The 22256-nt window shown below is 44.7% G+C and overlaps 2 protein-coding genes across 8 annotated transcripts in view; one reads left to right on the forward strand and one right to left on the reverse strand.

The window, feature by feature from the left end:
* The window catches only part of ACSS1 (acyl-CoA synthetase short-chain family member 1), a 34308-nt gene extending 33937 nt beyond the window's left edge, over nt 1-371 (reverse strand). The window contains exon 1 of the mRNA XM_021390259.1: nt 14-371. Coding sequence (XP_021245934.1) covers nt 14-371 — 358 coding nt within the window. The remainder of the gene's footprint in view (nt 1-13) is intronic.
* The window catches only part of TTBK1 (tau tubulin kinase 1), a 103753-nt gene continuing 84349 nt past the window's right edge, over nt 2853-22256 (forward strand). The window contains exons 1-4 of one of the 7 annotated variants that reach the window (XM_021389766.1): nt 3393-3456; nt 15108-15371; nt 16130-20323; nt 20460-20618. In XM_021389766.1, the coding sequence (XP_021245441.1) occupies nt 20273-20323; nt 20460-20618 (210 nt within the window). In that variant the 5' untranslated portion in view covers nt 3393-3456; nt 15108-15371; nt 16130-20272. Of the gene's footprint in view, nt 2940-3247; nt 3457-15107; nt 20324-20459; nt 20619-22256 lie in introns of those variants that run through there. The other 6 variants (XM_021389765.1, XM_021389764.1, XM_021389770.1 and 3 more) reach the window with 6 other exon arrangements.

A 22256-nucleotide genomic window follows, 5' to 3' on the forward strand; every position in this document is an offset into this window, starting at 1 on the left:
GCGCCGCCCCGACCCCGGAACACCCCCGCCTCCGGCAGGGGACGGGCCGAGAGCACCGCGCGGCCGCGGGGCGGCGGAGTTGGACGGCATCTCGGGGTACGGGGCGGCAGCCCCTGCCCGGTAGGGACACCCGGAGCTGGGTGCAGGCGCCCACGTCCAGGCGGCTGGGAATGCCGACCAGGAGGAGCCCCTTCTGTGGCCCTGCGCTGGGCTCTCTCCGCTGTGTGCATGGACTGGGGGCCCAGGGTTGGACCCAGCGCTCCAGGTACGGCCTCCCAGCGCTGAGCAGAGGGGAGGATCACCTCCCTCCTCACAGCTCCTCCACACCGTGCCGCTCCCAGCTTTGGTATCAAAGCGCTTCTTTGCTCCATTTAGTCGCAGCACCAGGTTGGCTGAGGAATCGGATTTAACCCCGACCCTCACCAATGAGATCTTACAGCAGGTAACACAGACCTGCTCTGTGTATGGCATGAACTTCTTTGCTGGATATTAATTCTGTTACGTAGTCTGGTCCAGCCTCCTAGCACGCAACTGGAAAGCTCGTATTAAGAATATTTGTCTTCTTCCTTAAGACAAACCAAACTACTGAGCTTTTCCTAAATGACAGCTCAACTAATTCCCAGAATTTGGGTGGACAAAGCACATTCCATGTTCAGGAGTAGCAACTTCAACTTATTCTTTGTGCTAAGTTCAAGATTGTTCTGGCAGCGGCATGGACAGGCAGTGTTTTCCCAAGATTTTTCCTATCTAAAGAATATCATCAGACGTTATCTAGGTAAACAATATAAACTGTATTAGGATTTGGATTCCTGTCATTTCCAACATTTCCAACTGCGTTTTATAGGCAATGTACAGGAATTAATACACTCTTCCTTGTAAAGTCAGCATTACCACACTGCTAAAACAAGATGTATTCCTTCCTTGTCTTTTGAATGCTTGTATTTTTGGGGGGTAACTAAGTTAGAACTCATAGCACGTGTGCCACCTTGTGCCACATAGTAGTATGGGCAGTTGTTCTGCCTTCAAGTTAGCTGGCTAAAGAATTGCTCCAAAGTTTTACACCAAAAATTACTTATCTGCAAAAATAAATAAATAGATAAATAAATCAGGTTTTCAGATGAATGCTTTTCACAAAACAAGCAAACAGAGGTGGAGGAGAGTGCTTTCCAAAAGAAAGAGCATGAAATTAAATTATTTGGTCTGAGAACCTAGTTGTGTAATTTACAGACCTTGAAATCTCCTGGGAATGCTGCCATTCTCTGGTTATCTTCCATATAAGACTGACTTTCTTCTTCCAACACAAAGTTTTATTTTTCTCATGCTTCAGCAGACCACCCTTCACCCACAAATTCTGACACTTTTTCCTCCAAGAAAGCTATGATTGCCATCAAAACAATTCAGACATAATCCAGCCTGGAGAACGCCTGATCTCCCAGTCCAGCTTGGCTGCTCAGTGGGACAAGAACAACCCCAATCTCCTTTCTTGCCTCCAAGTGAGTTGTGTAGAAGAGAGGTGAGTTGCATCTCTGAGATGTTGCACTGCTTTTTTCATGGAGTCACAGCATTATCCATGTTGGAAAAGACCTTCAGGATCACCAAGTCCAATCATCAGTCTAATCTACTGAGCCCCGTCACCGAACAATGTCCTGAAGTGCCACATTCACATGTCTCTTAAACACCTCTACAGATAGGGACTGCACCACTGCCCTGGGCAGCCCATCTCAATGCCTGACCACCGACCACCTTCTCTACGAAGAAATTCTTCATGTCTAATCAAAATCTCCCCTGGCACAGCATGATATCATTTTCTTGCATCCTATCACTTATTACCCGAGAGAAGAGACCATCACCTCCTGCTGCAGTCTCCACAAGTGCTGATGCAGGTGTTACTAGCTCTGTGAAATTCCATTTACTGTGATCTGCAAATGCCACCTACCAATGGCAGCTCCCAAAGGCTCATGGCACTACTGCATAGGAAATTGTTCCCTGGTGCAGCCAAGTGCTCTGAGATGACCTCCTGCCCCAGCCACGAGGTTTTAGCAGCCCTTGGCAAGTATCAAGGGTTTGTAGTGCTACTGAGGAACTCAGCCTGTAGTGCTATGTAGTAATGGTTGGATTAAAGGAATGAGCACAGCCCTGCCAAAAATGATTTGGGGGTACTGGCGGATGGCAAGCTGGACATGAGCCAGCAATGTGCCCTCACAGCCCACAAAGTCAACCGTATCCTGAGCCACATCAGAAGCGTGGCTAGCAGGTTGAGGAAGGTGATTCTGCCCCTCTGTTCTGTGCTGGTGAGATCTCACCTGGAGTACTGTGTCCAGATGTGGAGTCCTCAGTACAGAGAGATGTGGACCTGCTGGAGTGCATCCAGAGGAGGGACAGAAAACTGATGCAAGGAATGGAACACTTTCCCTATGAGGACAGGCTGAGAGAGCTGGGACTGTTCAACCTGGGGAAGAGAAGGCTCCAGGAAGACCTGAGAGTGGCCTCTCAGTATGTAAAGCGGGGCTGTAAGAAGGAAGGGGACAGACTCTTTAGCGGGGTCAGTTGTGATGAGACAAGAGGAAATGGGCTGTGGTGCGAGGACACAGCTGGAGACACGCGGGCTCAGCCTGGGGCTGCTCCGGTGCAGGGCCCGCAGGATGCCGGGTGCCGGCGCGCTGCTGCCGGCGGCGCGGGGCGGGCGCGGGGCGGGCCCGGCGGGGCGGGGGCGGCCGCGGGTGATGTCAGGGCTGATGCTGGCGGTGCGGCGCGCGGTGCATTGTGGGCGAATCCCGCCGCCCGCCGCGGCTCCGAGGGGGAGGATGCGCCCGGGGCCGGCCCGCCCCCGCTCCTCAGCCGCAGCGCCCGGCGCCGGCGGCACCGAGCTCAGCGAGCCGCACTGAGGACGCGAGGCATGCGCTGCGCGTGCCGGCCGCAGCGAGAGGCGGCGGGGCCAGGTGAGCCGGGCCGAGCCAGGCCGAGACGGGCTTCGGCGGCCCTCGCGGCCGTTGTGCGGTAAAGGGCCGCCCCTCCGGCGGTGAGGGAGATGCGGGGTACGGGTCGCACCGGGCCGGGCCGCTCCGGGGCTGCGCGCAGGGCACTGTGGGAACTGTAGTCCGCCCCTCCGCCCAGCGCCGCCTGCAGAAGGGGAGCGGGCCAGAGCGGAGAACTCGGCTTCCCAGCATGCCTCGGGCGGTGGGCGGGCCCGTCGAGGAGTGACGGCGAAGAGCAGCCAATGAGAAGGCGGAATGGGGTGGGGCGAACCATCTGCCGAGAGGGGCGGGGGAGGGGGGAGCAGCGTGCCGACAGCTGCAGTGCAGAGGCGGACGCGGCCATCTCCTCAGCGGGGGAGGCGGGGCGGCCCCAGGTGAGGGGCCGGGCCGGGGGCACGGGGTGGCGGCGGAAGAGGCTCCGCAGGTCCGGAGCCCGGCGGCCGAGCCTGTCGGGCGAGCAGGTGCCTGCGCTTAGGGCGAGGTGCGGGAGGGGCCGCCGGGGAGGGGCAGGGCGGGCTGGGAGGTGGCTGCAGCGCACGGCGGGGACATGGGCGTCGTGCGGGGCCGTGAGGGGCGGAGGGGCCGGGTCCTGAGCCGGCTGCGGGCCGTGACGGGGAAGCGCGGCTCGAAGCCGTGGTGCTGCGCTTCAGCGTTGGGCGGCCCGCGGGTGCCCGCCTCCCGGCTGGCAGAACGCTGCACAGCCAGCCCCACTGCGCTGGGGTTTTTCGCCGGGGAGAGTTCTCATTGTGTTATTTTGGGAGAACTCTTTGGTGCTTGGGTGGGTGCGGAGAGTTTCTCTTCTCCAAGCGAGAGGTTTCAGTGCTCGGGTCTTCCGCAGCCCTTCAGCACGGAGACCCTGTGCCCTTATTGCTTGCGGTTCCCAAGTTGGTGCCAGTGCCTGCCTGCCTGCGGCCCTTCCCCATCCCCTGTGGGCAGAGGGTGCCAGGCCACCTGGCTGTGACCTGCTGGCGGCTGCGAGGCAGCACCGTGACCTTGAGGCGCATCGGGCACCCAGCAGGGCTCAGCTTGCTGTGGGCCATGGGCCCCCGCTGCCCAGCAGGACTGCTGCTGCTCTTGGGGCGCTCTGTGTTGGTGGGGGGTCTCAGTGCTGCTGGGACTCTGCTTCCCAGCAGCCAGAACCTACCGTGTGCCATGGTTTCTTCTTGTATTCCCGAATATCTGTTGGCTTGCAAAGACGAGGCCATTTAACTGGTGGAAGGAAGGGTTTCCTAGTTTTACCACAGCGTGTAAATTCCTTTATGCTTCTTGTACTGTCACCAAAAATGCTGCTGTTAGCCACAAACTTCTCTGTGAATCACAACAGAGATTTTTCAGTGTGACATTTTTTTCATCATGTGAGTGCGTTTAACCCCCTGTCGTGTGTGTGATAGGGTGAGCTCCCTGCTGCCTCAGCACTAAAGCCGATGGGTGCTGTGCCCTTATAAGTGCCATGACTAAAGAGCAGTGTGCATCAGTACTGGCTCAGTAGCATGACCACCTTTCATTTTGCTAACTTTTTTTGAGACTGTTTCTCAGTATAATAAGTGCAGATTAGGAATCTGTAGAATCGTAAAATGAGCTGGGTTGGAAGGGATCTTAAAGATCAACTTCCAAACCCATTATGCATGATTTCTTTTTTCTTTGTGTGCATGTGATCATACAACACATAGCAAATATTTTCATGCTGTTGCACTTCAGATCAGAAACTTTTGTGATGTTCATTGGTGTGCAGTGTCCACTGCTGTAACTTGTATGTTCTTTGCATGCTTCATGACAATCGTATTCCTTCAAGAAAGGGCTTCATCTCCAGTGAAGGACAATACTAGTTACTGTTTCCTTGTAGATCAGTTTTTGAAAAAATTGGTCTCAAGGATACCTACTTAATTCTTTTTTCTTTTTTTTTTTCTTTTTTTTTTTTTTTTTTGGAATAGTTAGCAAGAGTCAAGTCAGATCCCCATCAATGTTCTTGGCCTTGTAGGAAGGAGTGTCTCTGGTGTAGAAAATTTAAAGAAGGGCAACGAAACTGGTGAGGGATGTGGAGCACAAGTCTTGTGAAGAGCATCTGAGGGAACTGAGATTGTTCAGTCTGGAGAAGAGGAGGCTCAAGGGAGTCCTTATCACTCTCTACAACTACATGAACAGAGTTTGTAGCGAAGTGGGGGTCGACCACTTCTCCCAAGTACCAGTGATAGGATAAGAGGTAATGGCCTCAAGTTACACCAGGAGGTGTTCAGGTTGAATATTAGGGAAAAAAATAATTTCTCAGAAAGAGTGGTGAGATATTGGAACAGGCTGCCTAGGGATGTGGTGGAGTCATCGTCCATGGCAGTGTTCAAGAACTGTGAGATGTGGCACTGAGGGACATGGTTAGCGGGCATGGTGGCGGTGGGCTGGCAGTTGGACATGATGATCTTAGAGGTCTTTTCCAACCCTAATGATTCTATGATTCTATTTTGACAGCTCCTAAGGTTCATGCTAATTATGTGGCCCCCACTATAGCCTGTGTATTGATTTCCTTCCCCTTTTCCTTCATCCCAGCCCCAGTGTTAGGTGCTGAAAGAGATGCAATGAAGCCAGGAGTAGCTCTGCACCGTAACAGGCAGAATGAAATCCTCCTCAGATAGAAACTGTTGGAACTTGATGTTTTCCAGAGTAGGAGTGATCGAACAGATCCTGAGAGAGCTGATTCCTTCTCTCCTTTCTAAATGCTGTGATACCTTCGTGCTGTTTCTTGCCTTTTGTCACGGAAAGATTGCCACATCACTGTATAGCCTATTAGATAGCCCACTATTCTCTGGTGAATCTTGCTCTGAGTTCACTTCTTCCGTTGTGACCCGTCAGTTTTCTGTGTTGATCTTATTTAGCGTACAGGTTCCAGGTAAACTCGGCAGGAATTTCGCCCAGTCCTGGGAAGGTCCTGGATTAAATTCATTTGCCAGAGCTCCCTGATGACCTTCCAGTAACATTGGTTCACTTTGAAAACAGTGAACAGAGCAGAAGACAGAAAATAGGATCTTGTAGAGCAGTATGGCTCTACAGAGTCCCTAGGGGCTTTCTGAACTGTTCCTTCATTTTAAGCCGCTTGTTGGCTTTGTTGAAATCTCCTTCTTTGGACATTGAAAGGCATACCTGAGATTTGCTGGTATGATTGTGGAAGCACATGTCAGTGTTTAAGCTCTGCTTTTTTGCTGAAGAAGACACAGAATGAGTACAAGTAGTGCTTCCCTCCCCTCCCCTTCTTCCTCACAAAAAAAAAAAAAATCCACACCCAAGAAGTTTGTATTCCCCACAGACATGCAGAAATCCCCTGAAATATCATTTTGAGACACTGTTCACACTGTTCAGTTGGAATAAATGTTAAGATTTTTGTCTCCCAAAGCAATTAGAAAAGCCAGCTATGAGGCCTCCCTCCCTAAGGCGGAGGAAGAATTGGGGAATCTCTTGCACATCCACTGAAGTAATAGGAAGGAGAGGTGAGAAAGATGATGTGGTTTATGAAGTTGTCTGGATTTTAGTTGAGGCTTCCTCAGCTGTAAGAGCATCACCAGATACAAACTGAATGTTGTTGATACTCCTCCATCTCTTGCAGGACCAGCTCTGGGCCTTTTCCTTAATGGTGGCCACAAACAGCATATGATACAGTTGAGACCCAAAAAATACGGGAAATAATGTAGCAACAGCAGTATGATTTGGAACTTGATGTATATTGAGAGCTGTTTCATGTGAACTTCTCAATTTTTTGTAGAAGAGCAGATACATTAATATATTGATCTTGACGGGGGAGAAAAGTAACTTATCAGAGTAGCTTTTTCATCAAACCCACAATTCCTTTTTTTTTTTTTTTTTAACTTGATTCCACACTGTTTTCCATTAAGTCTTCATTACTCAGGAACTGTTTACATGGGAAAGGGTCCTTTTTGTAGTTTTGAGTAGGAAGATGTTGACAGTGTGATGGACTGAAGATGTAATCAAATAAGATGTGCTTGGAAAGCCTTTCCTTTTGGTGTCAAGACATGTCATCTTTCATTTGGTGAACAATATGAAAGGAACAGACTGCAGATCATGGGCTGACTCCAGCCATATAGGCACAATGGAAAGCAGAATTAGTGTTTGTGGGGACAAGTCTCCTTTTCTCCAGAGAAATGGGGCAGCCTAGCCTACAGAAAGAAATTTAGTGTCAGCTGTGACAGATGGAAGTGAATTCTTTGTATTCATGTGGTAGGATATGCTACAAGGCTTACCATGAGCCCAGAGGCTGTGTGCAGAAAGCTTTGATTTCATACCAGTCATACAAAGAGACTGCAAACCAGATAAGGAGAAGCTGATCTCTAGTGAAAAGATTTTGATTGTAGGATTACAAACCTAACTGGTCAGGCCAATATCCCTTATTGCTCCAATCCTTTTTCTGTCAGTGATCAAGAGATTATACTTAAGGAAAGGCGAAGAGGACACACATGATCCAGCCTTCTTTCTATGCACCTGATATGCTGGGGTGCTGGAGAATGCCATCCTTTTAGCAATTTCCTAGATGTTGTTCCTTGAATCCAAATGTTCTTGTTCTCCAGCTTATTTCTGAGACCTATTTCATCTGTTTCATCCCGAAAGATCCCATTTAAATATCGCATACCACTGAATGTGTTCTTTGTTTTTGTCTTCCTCCTAATTTTTTTCCCTTTACTCTGTTACACAATTTGATAGTTCACCCAGGTTGTTGTTCTTGCCCTTCATGCATTGGAAGAGACCATGTTTGCCAACTTCTTGCTGGCACGATGCAGGATGTCTGCAGTGGACTGGGCCACCCAGTGTCACCCTGTGATTGTGCCCAAGGCTGAATGCCCAGGGAGGAGCTGGAGGCTGTAGCCAGTAGGCAGCGACATTTTCCTGGAGGGCTCCGTCAGCTCTCAGTCACTTGCAGTCCAGTGATTTTCTGATCAGAGATTTTTGCCTTCTTACTCAGTCATCCTCCAGCGGCTGTTTTCTGTTTTTCTTAGTTGTTGTTGTTTTTGTTTTCTATGAACTTGTCCAGTTCTTTCAGCTCAATGTAAGTGTCTTGCTGCTCCGTGCTTCACATTTCTTTCAAAAATGCTACCTGCTAGAGTTGCCCGCTACTTAGTGCACTGGAAAAAGCAGTGAGCAAACAGTTCTTTTCTTACTTTCTCCATGCTGAACTTGAGGTCTACAGACCTTACTCGTACTGCACCCCAACTTAACGTTACCCTGCTGTCCTTTCACCTCACTAGCTCAGCTGTCTGTGTGTGTGGAGCTGCTTCTGCAGCCTTTCTTTTCCTCTCTTGTGAATGGATGTTCCTGATGGTGTACAACCAGTGAGCAGGTTTCACCAGTGAGATCATTGCTAGTCAGTATTAGGGCCTATTGCCACAAAATGTTTTTCTCTTCTTGGCATCACTGATAGTTGGAATGTAGTCTGAAGGTAGGAATATATCTGAAATTCCTTCTTCACTCTCCACAATCCTAAACTTAATACATTCCTTATATGTATTCTTCTCACTCAGACATGGGGACTGTATTGCCCTAAGTTTTTCCCTTCATACAGGCATTAGTGCAATGCTCCTTTTGATTGGATGCTCTGTTAAATTGCGTGCTTTTCCTTCAGTTCATGCAGAAGAGAAAGTTGCTCGTCAAGGCATGACATACCGCAGCCAGAGGATAGAAGTTGCCTTTGTGGTGGTATTACGTTTTGAGGTTCAGAACTTTGTGTTTTAATTAAATCTCAAATTATTTAAACAGAATCTAGATGCTTTGGACTCCAAAATGCATTAGTTTAGGGATGATGCAACAAAGTTATCAAAACTAAGTGGTTTCTTTAAGTCTTGCTTTCCTCGAAAAAAAAAGTTGGCTTCAGGAAGATTTGCTTGACTACTTCAGAAGTGGTTGAGCCCTATGCATTCATGGAAGGCTGAGGAATTCTGCTTTCAAGACAGTCATGGAGAGCAGCTTGGCTGAAGCTGAAATGGATCTGAGATACCTTTCCTTCATTGTGCTGGGATTTGCATTTGGCTAACCCTACAACGAACCAGTTCAAGTAGCTCTAAGCTGCTAACCTTCTTTATTAGGGAGAGGAATCGTTTTTTCTGCTGATACAAGATATTGAACTGGCCCGTAGTGAGGAGAAGTTCAAAGCTGGCAGGGATGAAGGTACTGCTTCTCTTCATAGAAGGTAGTTTTTTAGTTTGGCGAAGCAGGAACCTGAAGTTGTGGATCTGGAATCAGTGTTATGTTTGTAGATTATGGAGGAGGGACTGTAGGTAATGCAGTGTAACCACCTCAGGGCTTCCACTGATTCTCAACTTTCCCTCGTTAGTATCTGAGCACCCAAAAACATTTTTTTGTTTTTAGTAAAATGTACACTAGCTAAAACATGCTTTTCGAAATCTGCCTGTCCAGCCTTGGTTTGAAAAGAGCAAGAGATCTGAAATCTGCCATCTCACTTGTTCTAAGTGCTGGTGCTTTCCTTAAGAAAAAAATTAAACCTCCCATGAAAAAAAATAATTTTCAGTCATAAAACCTCAGCTTCTAGCAGAAGATGAGCCAGACAGAGGAAGCCCTTCAGTTTTGTAAATTTTCTTTGTAGGAACATGCTTCTGCACTAAATTAATTTGCCTTTTGGATAAGATGCATGTATTTTAAGGAGTTTCGATTTCAAGTGACCAGGAGGGCATCCTACATCCTTATTTCAACTCCAGGCTTTTAGTGACCATTAGGTGTGGATGCTGACCTATAGCTGACTCTAATATCTCTCTCCTCAGTTGTAGGCCAAGCCAGAATTGCTATGAACAGAAGATGTTGTGCTCTGCAGGCATGACTTGTATGCCTTATTCCTAAAGGTCTGAACACAAGTTTGGTTGCGCTAAGAAGTATTTTATGTAAGATGCACTTTCTTTCTGCTTTTCTCAACTTTTTCACCTCTGTGTCTAGAAAGAATCGGGAGTGGTTACTCATCAAGCAAAAGTGAGGCTGATGAGGCTTTGTACATTGGGCAGGAGGAAAAACAAAAGGGAAGAACGAGAAAAACAGGAGGGAAAAGAAAAAGGGAAAAACACAAATTCAAAAGGAAGATAGTTAACTATTTTCTCACTCTTATGATGGTATGAGGGGAATGGCAGGATGCATTTGGGTTCTAGGCCTCGAGGCTAGCAGATTACATAGGTCTCTGCAACCTATTCCAAATGCGACAGCAACTCAAAGGTTGGTCTTTTTAGTATGGTTGCTTTTTTTACTATATGGATTTTCTTTAACCTTACTGTCTGTGTTTCTGGTTGTGGTAAAACTGTTGTTCATTTTTTCCCCCTCACCAAAAGAGGTTAGGCTGGACTTGAAGCAGTAATTGTGGCTGTGGAATATTGTTAGAAGTGTCTCTCTGGTAGCCAGTTCACTCTGGCACATTGAACACAGAATGCATAATTACACATTTCAGATTGAGATCGATTTGAAAAATTGTTGTGAGCTTTTGCCAGTTCAGGTATAAATTTCTTATGCCATTACTTTAATACAATTATGAATGGAACTTTAATAATTTTTAAATAAAAATAAGATGTACAACCCTATGCGCTCTATAATAAGAAATTCTCATGATCCAGTTAGCTGGCAAAGCATTGGCAAATTGAGGATCAAAGTATAAGTATGGATTATTGCAACAAATCTGCCCTGAGGAACAGATTTTGAAGTGTTGTCTTCTTTTTTTTTTCAAAAATGACATTCAAGAAATTCTTCTGTCAAGTGCGGTGATGTGGTGTAATGTTTTGAGAGATCTGTAGCAGAATGAGAAGACACATGCACAAGTCATAGAGCTGTTAAACTCGACAGATAAGGAAACTTATTCTCATGGTTTATGGATGAGAAATGATAATTTGCATGGGCTGGGAAAATGGAAGAGCACGGTGACAGTTGTAGACTAGATGGCATTAGTTGGCACATGTGGAAATGTCTTACCTAGAGTCAACCAGGACAAGCTTGTAATAAGAACTCTTCCGTGAACGTAGTAAAACAATTCCTCCTTGGAAACTGGATCTTGCAGCAATGCAGGTGTTAAACAGACCATATTTGCATCTACAAGAATTTTCATAAACCTTTCTAGGATGTTGAGGCACAGAGGGAAATCAGTGTGGGCCACAGCTGCTACTGGCATTGATAGTATTGTTTCCTTTGTTAATATTGTCTTTAGATCAGCTACACAGGAAACAAATTCCTCTGGAACTGCAGATTGTTCAGATAACAATGAAATCCGAGCTTCCAATGTAAAAACGAGTTTTACACCCCTGGGCACTTTTGTCTTTGAGGGGAAAAAAATGCTCAGAGAACTGCTGAATATGGTTGAGAATGTACAGGGATTTCCCAAGGGTAGAAGAAAAAGTGGGTCAGCCATGAGGACATCACCTTTGGGCAATTCACTAGCTGTCTGCAAACTAAAAAAACTGTAGGGCTGCAGTTCAGAGAATGTTACTGTAGATTTGTTTAAAACAGGAGGTAGAGGAAGGTTAAACATGCTCTACTGAGCGTGCTCCAACTAAGGGAGTGATTTTTTTAATCTGAAAAATGGTAGAAATAGTTGCAGGAGGGCTGTAGAGAGATGATTTAAGTGACTAACAGCTGGCATGGTAAAACGTTTCCATCAGTCTCAGGAAATCTCTTCTGTATAATTACAAACAATCTCTGCTGTGATCAGCAGTGAGCTTGAAAAACAGAAAAAAAATTGTCCCACTCTAGGTTCATTTAGTCTGATATGATGTAACAGTGCAGCAAGTGGCACTTGCCTCACTTACTCTAATTTTTATTAGATTTCAGAAGGCCCTTGGCAACAGAAAGTCTTAGTGTCATATCTGTAAATATGTGGGGTTTTTTCATGGAAAAATAGAATCACTTGGGTTAGAAAAGACATCTATAAGATCATCCAGTCCAATCATCAAACCATCAGCACCATGCCCACTAAGCCACATCTACACATTTCTTGTAGGATTACAAACACAAGGTGCAGAGCTGGAGGAGGGCATCCAAGGAGAGGTTCCCAACATGTACAATGCCATAAGCGGTGATCCTTGGGCTGATGGCTTGTTTTCCAACACATCAGAGTCCAGGTGTTAGAGTTGGATGCTCTCGCTATCTGCAGCAAATGCTCAAAATCCACCCTGAGCTTCGCTAGTCTTAATTTATATACAGTTTCAGCATCTTGTAAAGTTAGTGTTTGATCCAAAGGTTACATGTAACTTCAGTTGAATCCCTCAGTCTGATTTCTTCTATTCCATATATTCCTTTTTGTACAAACTGAGATGGTCTCAGCTAGGAAAATGCTGGATGCAGACCCTTCTTCATCCTCCTCTGTCTTCCAGAAGTTGAGTCCGTATACCAAGTACAGTGTTATCTCTGCTCTGGCACTTGTTATGCTCTTATCTGCTCTTTGAGGAGTTTATTTCTTAATACTTGCAGTGACTTCATCTAAGATATGATTTGACTGAGTAAGATGAGTATTATTTTCACTGGAATGGAAATTTAAAATGGTTGGTCTCAAGCTGCAGGCCTTTTGGTCACCCTGCATTAGGTTATATTTGGGACCATTATGGAGCTTGTTCCCAGTTTGCTGTATGGCGGAGCCAGCTGCTTGAGGTGAAATGCTGTTCTCAAGAGTAGTGACTCCAGGCAAGGACTGCTGGGCTGAGCTTTGAAGAGAGACTTGGAGTGGCCTCGTGGAGGACAGTGACTAACAAGCTCCCCACAAAAGCCCTCTGCAGGGAGGAAGGAGAGGAGCTGCCTTAGAGAGACTATTTGGGGTGCAAAACAGTCGATTAAACTAGTCCAGGAGCAGCTGCTGAGAACATATCTCATACAGTCATAAAGAAAAGAACTCCAAGAGCATCTTGTCCAACCTCTGACCCATCCCCACCATGCCCACTAGCCACGTCCCTCAGTGCCACATCTCCATGGTTCTTGAATGCTTCCAGGGACAGTGACCACCAGCCTCGGCAGCCTGTTCCAATCTCCACATGATGTTTAATGGTATTGGATGCAGGCTGAGGTTAACCTCGGAGCCATAGAATCATAGAACTGCTCTGTTTGGAAGGGACCTTAAAGACCATCTAGTTCCAACCCCCAATAAATATAACCTCTAGTAGCTCTTGCTTTTGTTCACATATATTTGTTCTGGCTACCAGCATACTAGTCAAGCTTTGCAAATAGCGATCAATACTGGCTCTGCAGGTAGTGGATAAGCTTAAACTCCAGATAATTCTCATTTGAAGCAGACTGTGATATGTGTCTGTTATGTTAAAAGAGGTTAAGTTGGTAGTGATGCAGGAGGGGTTTCCTGGTTTCCATTTATTTAATTTTCTGCTTGGTTCAAAAATTGGAGCAATTTGGTTCAAGGAGATTGGAAGAAAGTGACAGACTAATTCTCCCATGGATAGCTGGTTTTGGCACAGAAATAACTGCTGTATCTGACTGCTTTCTAGTGTATGCTAATTCAGTCTCTGGAAGAATGTACTTATGCATGGATGTCCAGCCTTTTTGCTTGCCTGGGACGCATTGAGTGAAAAGCTCTTGGGACCCGTCTATGAAGGCTGCTCTGAAAGTAATGCCTCCTAATTATTTCCATGGAAAATACAACCAAGACAATAACACTGTTCAATGGAGCAAATTCTCAGCTACAAAACGCTATTTTTCTACACAGTCACTGCCATTAGTTATGCATTTTCACCGGCAACTAGCAGGAGCCTGCATGCCATTCTCATAAAATCTGCACCAGTGGAGGTGAGCCACTGTTCCTGTTGCCACTGCTGAAACAGGCCACCCAGTACCTCACTGTGTGACATCTGCTGTTTGGTCTCCATGGACATTCAGCAAGCATCAGTGAATGTCAGTGGGTGCCATTGTTTCTGCATGAAGGAATTCAAGTCCTCTCTTGCTCCATACACACTTCCATGTCAGATGCCATTCTGGCACATGGCAACAAAATGTAATGGGATGTCGGTGGGAAGGTTCAGCCTCTACTGCCACCCCACCAACATCAGCCTCTGACATCGTGGGCCAACATAATGAAATAAGAAGCGTTACTTTCAGAGCAGCCCCGTAAAATATAATATAGTTAATGTATATAAGAAACAATACTTATTTTAATACTTAATTTTTGTATTAAAACATATAGAAAAGAGAGCAACAACACAGAACTAGTGGGATATGTGACTGTTTTTGTGACACTAATCATCATTTGGATTCAGTGGCAGTGGTTGCAGTTCTTGGTGAATTCTCAGGTGTTTGTCAGAGATTTTGGATGAAATTTTACTCTTCCTGTGCTTCATCCTTCAAAAGAGTTGTTCACAAATATATGTACTGCCAAAACATGGTGACATGGATAAGATGTGACTGTGAAGGGAGGGGTATTTCACTCTGGTGAGGACTTACAAAGGTCTGGTAGAGAGACACGGTCAGATTTTGAATTGCTACTGTATATGACGACTGAAAATGGAGTCGCAAATCTGAAAAAATTGATTTGTTTTTAGCACTCTCAAAACCCATTCTCAAATCCCTTTATCAAAAAGCAAAGCACAGCTGCATATTTTCCTCTGTTCACAAGCCTGTGTTTAGCCAGTGTATCACAGTGCACACAACCATTTGCTGTAACCGAGTCAGCTCCGCACTGTACCTTCCCCATGTGCCGGCTTCAGCCCATGCCGATGGCACTGCGCTGTGTGGGTGTTGGGTGCAATGGGTGCAACTCAGGGCTGGGCTATTCTGTGGGGCAGAGCTGCTGCCATGATGGTGTGCAGCCATGAGTTGGACGTGCCTGAACTTATGTGTTTAGGGGCTTTACTTCCCTTAGGTTGTATGCCGAGACTTGTAAATCTCTGTGCAAACCATAGTACCTTCACTTGTCTGTGTAAGCAGGTAGCAGTAAGAGTGCTGTCAGGGGCATCTGCTGTCATATTTATTACACTGTTTAGCACAGCCCAGGGTTAGCAGTGAGTCTGGAGCTGCCTGCCTTGATTGCAGCATTTCAGATTGTTTTTCATACGTATTTACATCACTCCTTTATGGTCATAAAACAGGAGCTTTTCAGAGATGAAAAATAGGCCCAGCATCTCACAACTTAGCCTTTTGATTTTTTTTTTTTTTTTTTTTTTACAGAAATGAAATGCTATGAATAGCAAATCCAGAATTTCTAAGGCTGATGTCCTTGCATGCCTATGAGAAGAGTATGTCACAGAGGAGACAATAAGCCACAACTGCTAGGAGTTGAGCCTGCCCTCTGAGCAGGATTCAGTACAGCAGAGGCAGGCAGTGAAGGAAGATGTGTCTGCAAGGAACAATGCAGAACCTTTTGAGCTCCTGCTGTCAGACTTACCCTAACATATGACTCGTTTCAAATTGCTGTTTGAAATTCAGCAGGAGGTATGATGTACTCCAGGGCTGATGCGCTGTTAGTGCAGTGCAATGTATTTTCTTCTAATCAATTCTCTTATATTGTCGTATGCATTTCTATCCTAGTAATAGAATGCTGGTGCACAGTGCAACTTAGTTGTACAAAGATTCAAGGATATATATTTTTGTTGTTTTAACACAGAGTGTTTCATTTTTATGATTGGTATTGTGTGCTGGGAACAGATAAAGTTTGTAGAACAGTGAGAGAGGATGAGTGCCTGCTGTTATTGCTGCTATTGACTGAGCCCAACTTCTGCTGCTCAGTTGCACTTGGAAGCTTTGCTGTTGCTCTTTCTTACTTCTAAGCACTCCTAATCCTTCTTATTATATTCTCATTCTCTGCTGCATCGGTTTCATTTTGGCCTAATGCTGGTAAACCTTTGTCTTTGTGGGATCTTTGAAACCAATATTTATGGTGAGAACAGTTAAGTTATGCTTAAGTTCTGCTTAAAACATTTTTTTTTCTTCCATTCAAATATTGGAAAGAGAGATTGATCTGACTTCCAGACTGCACTTTACAGGGGTTGCTGCTTTTGTTTTGCAGATGTCCGGCCTTATCTCACCTAAAAAGTCTTAGTTCACATCAGCTTTCTAAGACACCACTGGGATCTGCAGTTAAGGTGGATCCCTTGTTCAGGATGGGTGGCAACGCTTTGATGAAGTGATGAGGGTTCTGGGCTACAGCAGTCTATATAATCTTCACTTGTTCTAATTGTTTTAATTTGTAGGCTTCCAATGGTGAGGATGTGTCCTGAAATAGAGTGACATATTGCGATTCCTCAACAGTGAGATAAAGGCACGTAGGACTGTCCCAGGACCTTTAGTAAGATGGTGAGAGACAGACCTCCAGAGCTTTGTTCTGCTGTTTAATAACCACTCTGAGGCTGGTGACTTCTCAGCTTGGTGTCTGTCTGAGTTTGGCTGTATTTTGAATGCTACTAACAAAGCATACCAAGATTGAAATGAGTATAGGAAAGATGTCACATAAGCAGTAGAGATTTCTTCAAGGAAGATGACCAAGAGGATATCTGGGGTAGAGAATAAGAGCAGGAAAAGCGTATAAAATGTCTCACCAGAATGCTCATACTGCCTTCAGCAATCTGTGAACTGAAGGCTTCTTAAACTAAAGGTGAAATGTTTGTATGCAGCTCTTTAATGGATTTTTAATTGTTATTTATTCTAATGAATTTGTGAAATCAGTTTACGAATCTCTGTAAGCATCTGTAAGCTAGCAGTTTCTCTGAAGTTCCTTTTGCTTACTGTGGGTTGGTCTCCTGATGAACACACAGGTGAACCGGGCGGATGCATTTGATGTAAGGCTCTGCCTGACTGATAGGTTGCAACATCGGGCATTGCACTGGAATAATTTTCATGCAGACTTTCCCCCTAAGTTTATTACTGTTGCCTGTCATAGTCACGCATCTCTGCTGGTCTAGATGTTCATGTCAGTTCAATAGTTGCTGCTATATTACATCAGTTTTCTTGCAAGCTGCCTTAAAATTAAAGAGACCGTTTAACCACGTGTGCTATTCACTGAAGCTGTCTAGATGCCAAACAGAAGGAACATATAGCAGAGCAGTGTGTCGGAATACTTAGTGAGGCCTGTTAAGCATGGATTTTTTTTGGATATATATATATATTTTTTAAGGACCAAGACTAAATTTAAAAAACACTACACATTCTCCAGCATGGGCTGGAAGAGACAGCAGTATGCAAGAGCTGATTTCACACTTCTGGATGCTGAGGTTGGCCAAGAGACAGGATTTGGCTCTGTTATTGTCACTGTTTCTTTCTCACACCTGCTTTCATTCTCCTTCACATGCTGTTTCTAGGAAGCCAGTTTCACAGTGTCATAGGCTTCCTCAGCACTCTTCCTTCTCTTCTTGGGATATGGATACAATTATTTCCTGGAAAATAGTACATTTCCTACAGGAAGAAGACAATCTGAAAGTTTTTGTCTTCCCAGCCACTGTCTTCCAAGTTACGTGGCTTTGCATTCTGCAGTCTCTACATCTTAAATCTAAAAGTGACAAAGATGTTTCAGAGTTCACATGCTTGGTTACCACTGGAATCAGAAACAGCCTTACCGGAAGTTAAGACAGCTATTATTCTTCCATCTCCATTCCAGGTCCCCTTGACACCACTTAACATTTAACATACAGAGGTGATGCTCTGTGCTGTGTGTTGGGGAAGAGGCGGTAGTGCCCCATGACCACCTTTCACCACCTCATTTCTGTAGCTACACCAGCAAATTCAGGCCTAGCAGGGGGCTGGCAACAGACTTAGATGCTGGTCAAACAATATTTACACTGTATTTAATTGATTTTTAGATTGAATTGAAGTACTGCATAACAAATTTGCACTTACCTTTGCATAGAAAACATAAATTCCACCGCTTCTTTGGCCCTTTCTCTGTGATGCTTCTGGAGATCTTGATTAACGTGTTATATTTTTGTCATGGCTGTAGGCAGTGCTTCAATGTTACTCTGATAAACCCTCAGTCAAAGTATGCCTGAGCTTATTTCTGCAGTGTTAACGCTGCCTCAGGATCAGATTTTTGGTATGTTATCACTGCTTTGTGCTGCTCCTGCTATCTAAAACAGTTTGAAATTTGTCTCAGGCTATAATTAAATTGGATTTTTGTTTGGCTGCACCACTGTGGCTGTACCAGAGCATATCAATAAACTTTGTTATGTAATTCTTTACCACCAAATGGCTGCTATTCATGGTAGTGCCCCAGGAGGATTTCATTCTGTTTCAAAGCCACTAAAGCTTTCTGTGACTCCTTGAATTACAAACATACTGGGGTTTTTTTTGTGCACACTTCTTATAACATTGATAAAGAAAATTGCTATATTCAGAACCGCAGCAAGCAGCTCTGTCTTGCCTAGCTGTGGATACTGTCTGTCTTCTGAAATTATTCCTTCACACTACTTTACACCACTGCTTACTGGACCAAAATCTTAACATGCACATGTGGCATCAATGCATACATCATGCCTCATGCTTTTTAGGTATATTGCTTCCAACAAGTGACAAATAATGCATAACTGTGGAAAACTCTCAAACTCCTTTCTGTCTTTGTTGCTACTGCCAACAACCCGTTGTGGAGCTCCAGTTGACTCTGTACCACCTACGGGCCAGAGCTGCACTGTGCTGTGCTTGCCCTCATGAAGTGATGCCGAGAGACTTTCATGTGCGTGCCTCTGTACATGTATGTTAATGTGCTTTTGTATTCTTGTAGCATTAAGGGTTTAGGACAGCCTATAATTAAATGGCTTTTCTTTAAATAATAGAGAACAGCCAGCCACAGGAGAGATTTTGGGAGGATTCTCTGTCTTGTACAGCCTGCAGTGAGGTGCTGTGCACTCGCCTCCCAGCACATGCGTAGCTCATAGGGAGTGTGGGGCTGGTCAGTTCAACTGTTCTGGCTAGTGTGAAGGAGCCTGGGAATGGCATTAGAATTACTCATTAGGAGGAAGAAAAAAAAAATGTTCTGCTGCCAAACACAGTGTGTATTTTTTTCACTGGAGAGTTTTCCAGATTCTTACTGCCCTCAGTAGCTGGAGGCTGAAAGAGCTGCTACCCCATACAGATACAGGACTCTATGGGAATTCAAAGCATTTCACAGCATCTTTTCTTCTGAAATTTCTTTACAATTCAGTTTCCTTCCTATTTCTCTTTTATCATTTTGATTGTACTCTATCAGATGTTGAATTGCATGAACATTTCTCAAAAGCCCTCTTACTGCACTGTAGTCAGCTGGTTGGTTCTTCCACTGTTATCTTCTATTTCTAGAACAACATATTCTTTTGAGGTGTTGCGTATATTTTCATGTTTGATCATCCTCTGTGTCTTGAACTTCATGACATATTTCTGTCTGCTGCTTCCTTGTGCATACTGCATGCTAGTCATTTCCTGTCCTTCCTTCTTGGTCCTTTTATTGCTGGGGAATTTTCTCTGCTTGAGCTCATAATTCACTGGGGACTTTCTTCATTTTTTTTGGCCTGAAGAAGTGTGGTGGTCTTTTATTCTCATTCGGTATTTATGATGTTAACCTTATTTAACTCTGCAGTCAGAGTGCTGCAGTAACACTCATTTTTAGGAAGGGAAATATGGAATATCTTTAGGGAAGGAAGATAGAATGGTGAAGAAAGCTTAATAAAAGATCCGTGCAGTCTGGCCTACTTCTAAAGCAAGCAAAGAATTTTAGACGAAAAGGCAAAATGCATTAGGAAGATCTTCTATTAGTCCTGTTTCAAATTAATTTTCTTCTAGGGCAGTGGAGCTAATGTGTATGTGAAAGTCAATTTTGTAGAAGAATTGTAATAAAAAAAAAATTGAAGCAAAATTAATTTCAGAGTACACTATCTGGAGATCCTATAAAAGCAGGGAAAAGAGGCATGAGGTAGAATGCAAACACTACAGCAGTAAGATATTTTTCTGTATCTTAATTTGATAATTTTTTGCAGTGCATATGCTGTGGGCAGGTCTAATTTATAGATGGCTGAAGCCCTTTCTAACCATCCCTATCTTCTTTGCTTGGCTGTTCATCACAGTGTTAGTTCTGTAATCCTGGCTCCCTAAAGGCCCTTCTACCCTATTCAGATGCTTTTAGGCTTATTGAATGCAATTCCTGGCAAACCCCTCTGATTTGTGTTGGATGCCATCCAATGAAAACCATAAAAACTGCCCATGTTGCAGCTGGTCCCTTAAAACAAGACCTTTTTGCCGGGTAACTGTAACAGCTCTTGCAGCATTTGGCATGAGATTCTCCTTGACTTTTTGGCTGTCAGGCACAAGAGCACTGGACTCTTGCATGGTATTGCTGGTAACTGTCACCTTTTTAGTTTGTGCTGCTGACCTGAAGCATGGTTGCGTCTCCCAACTGTATGCATCGATTGAGCTCAGGTATCTTCAAGGTGAGTTAGCCTTCTTTCCTAAGAGACTGGTTCTGATTCAGCTGTGAGCAACACCTGTGAAAATGTAGCATGTACTTCTTCTGCCATAACCTGTACTTATTCTGCCATTCCTTACCCCTGCCCCTTTTCTCCTCAGATAAATGGCTCATTTAAATTGGGAGCTACTAAAATACTCTCTGGCTGGCAAATGCAGTGCCTAGCAGCAGTCATCAAGGACGAACCAAACATGAGTGGAGGAGGGGAGCAGGTCGACATCCTTCCGGCCAATTACGTGGTCAAAGATCGCTGGAAAGTGGTGAGTAGCTCTGCCTTTGTGCTTCCTTTGGTGGCCCCAGAAGACCACCTCCTGCTGTAGTAGTTTAGAAACTTACTTGGTTAGTCCTGGGCTCCAGCAAGCAACCGTGGAAAGGCATGGTTTAATGTATTAGCAAGATAATGAAAGAAGATAGTTAATGTTGCTCTGGTGTTTAGAATGTCTGGTATTTTTAGAAGACTAAACCTGCCAGGAGTTTTAAGTTCAGATTGTACTGTTGCAGTTGTCTGAGTCATCTTTTAATAAGAAATTTGGATTTTGAGTTATTCTGGCAAAGAATGCTAGAAAAGTGCCTATAAATAAATTACGTTACAAGAAGATAATTCAGAAGCAAATGCTTGAGGTTATAATGTAACATACTTCAAAAGTCAGAAATTCCATAATTAGCTTGTTGGTAAACTTTGATGTTAATTTATTCCAACACTTTCTAAATTACATCATCACATATTAAGAGGGTTAGGTCTTTGTAAGTCAACGGTCTTCTGTGGTGTGCAAGCTGAATGGGGTACATTGAGTTGATAGCTGTTTCATCTTGTGTATACATTGTGTGGCTGCAGGTCTTAATATCCATGGCATGACTTTGCCATTTAAACTTGCCTCTTTGTTTTCCTTACCGCTGCCGTATCTGTGTCAGGAATGTTTTCCTGGGTGATGTAAGAGGATGTGCTTCCTCTTATACATAAGGCTTTATTGCCAGAGTGAGGTCCCTGGGAGGGGATGGGGAAAGTAGCATTATATTATCACCTAAGACAAAGAAAGGAGACTATAGCATTATATTAAATGTTAATTAAAATCACATCTGCTCCATTGTGTCCATTTTTGACTTGAATTACTGGCAGTGTCTGAATCATTAACCTCACAGCACAAAACTCTAGTTTGAACTGCGGGTGGTTTGTAGTAGTAGCACTAAGGAGTTTCTCTGTGCTGACCAGACGCGGCACAGCTGCCTCCTGAGTTTTGCAGTGAGTTATGAATAGGAGGGGACTAACGAAACTTGGAACTGGGCTTCAGCTGCAGTTTGAGGGTAGGTTATTCTCGACAGTTCCCTTCAGACAAGGTATCACCCTTTTGTTAGAGTTACCTCTTGCCTGTGTCTCTTTGTTGCTCTTAAGAAGTTACACTTTGCTTTGTTCCTGTTACTCCCCCATTGCTTGCCTCTCTTCTTCCTAGCGCTATACTTCTGGTTTCTCCACAGCCTTCACCTTCCTGTCTGGCTTATCCCCTAACAGCCTGTTTATTTTTAAGCAGTTCAAACTGCTCCTCAATCTCCGTGCTTCCTGAGGAGCAGATGGAGGATCTCTATTTTCTCTGCAATTAGATATCAAAACAGAGACACCCCGCACCCCTTCCCAAAGCTTTCCGGTGCAAATGCAGGGAAGCCTTGCTGTGCTCTTGCAGCTTTTGGCTGGGACACGTACTCTTGTTTTGGAATGCTGATGCATGTGCAGGCCAACTGACGTATAGGACTTGAAACTTGCTGTGTACTTCTCAGGAAATGCTGTTTGCAGCTTTTAGCCAGCCATCCCTGCACAAACTGAGATTTCCTGAGACCTTACAATTTGATCACATTGGTGCATGTTCTTTGCAGAGCTGATGTTAGATGCAGTTCTGATGCTAAGC

The sequence above is a fragment of the Numida meleagris genome, chromosome 3, assembly GCF_002078875.1.
Source record: "Numida meleagris isolate 19003 breed g44 Domestic line chromosome 3, NumMel1.0, whole genome shotgun sequence".
NCBI lineage: Eukaryota > Metazoa > Chordata > Aves > Galliformes > Numididae > Numida > Numida meleagris.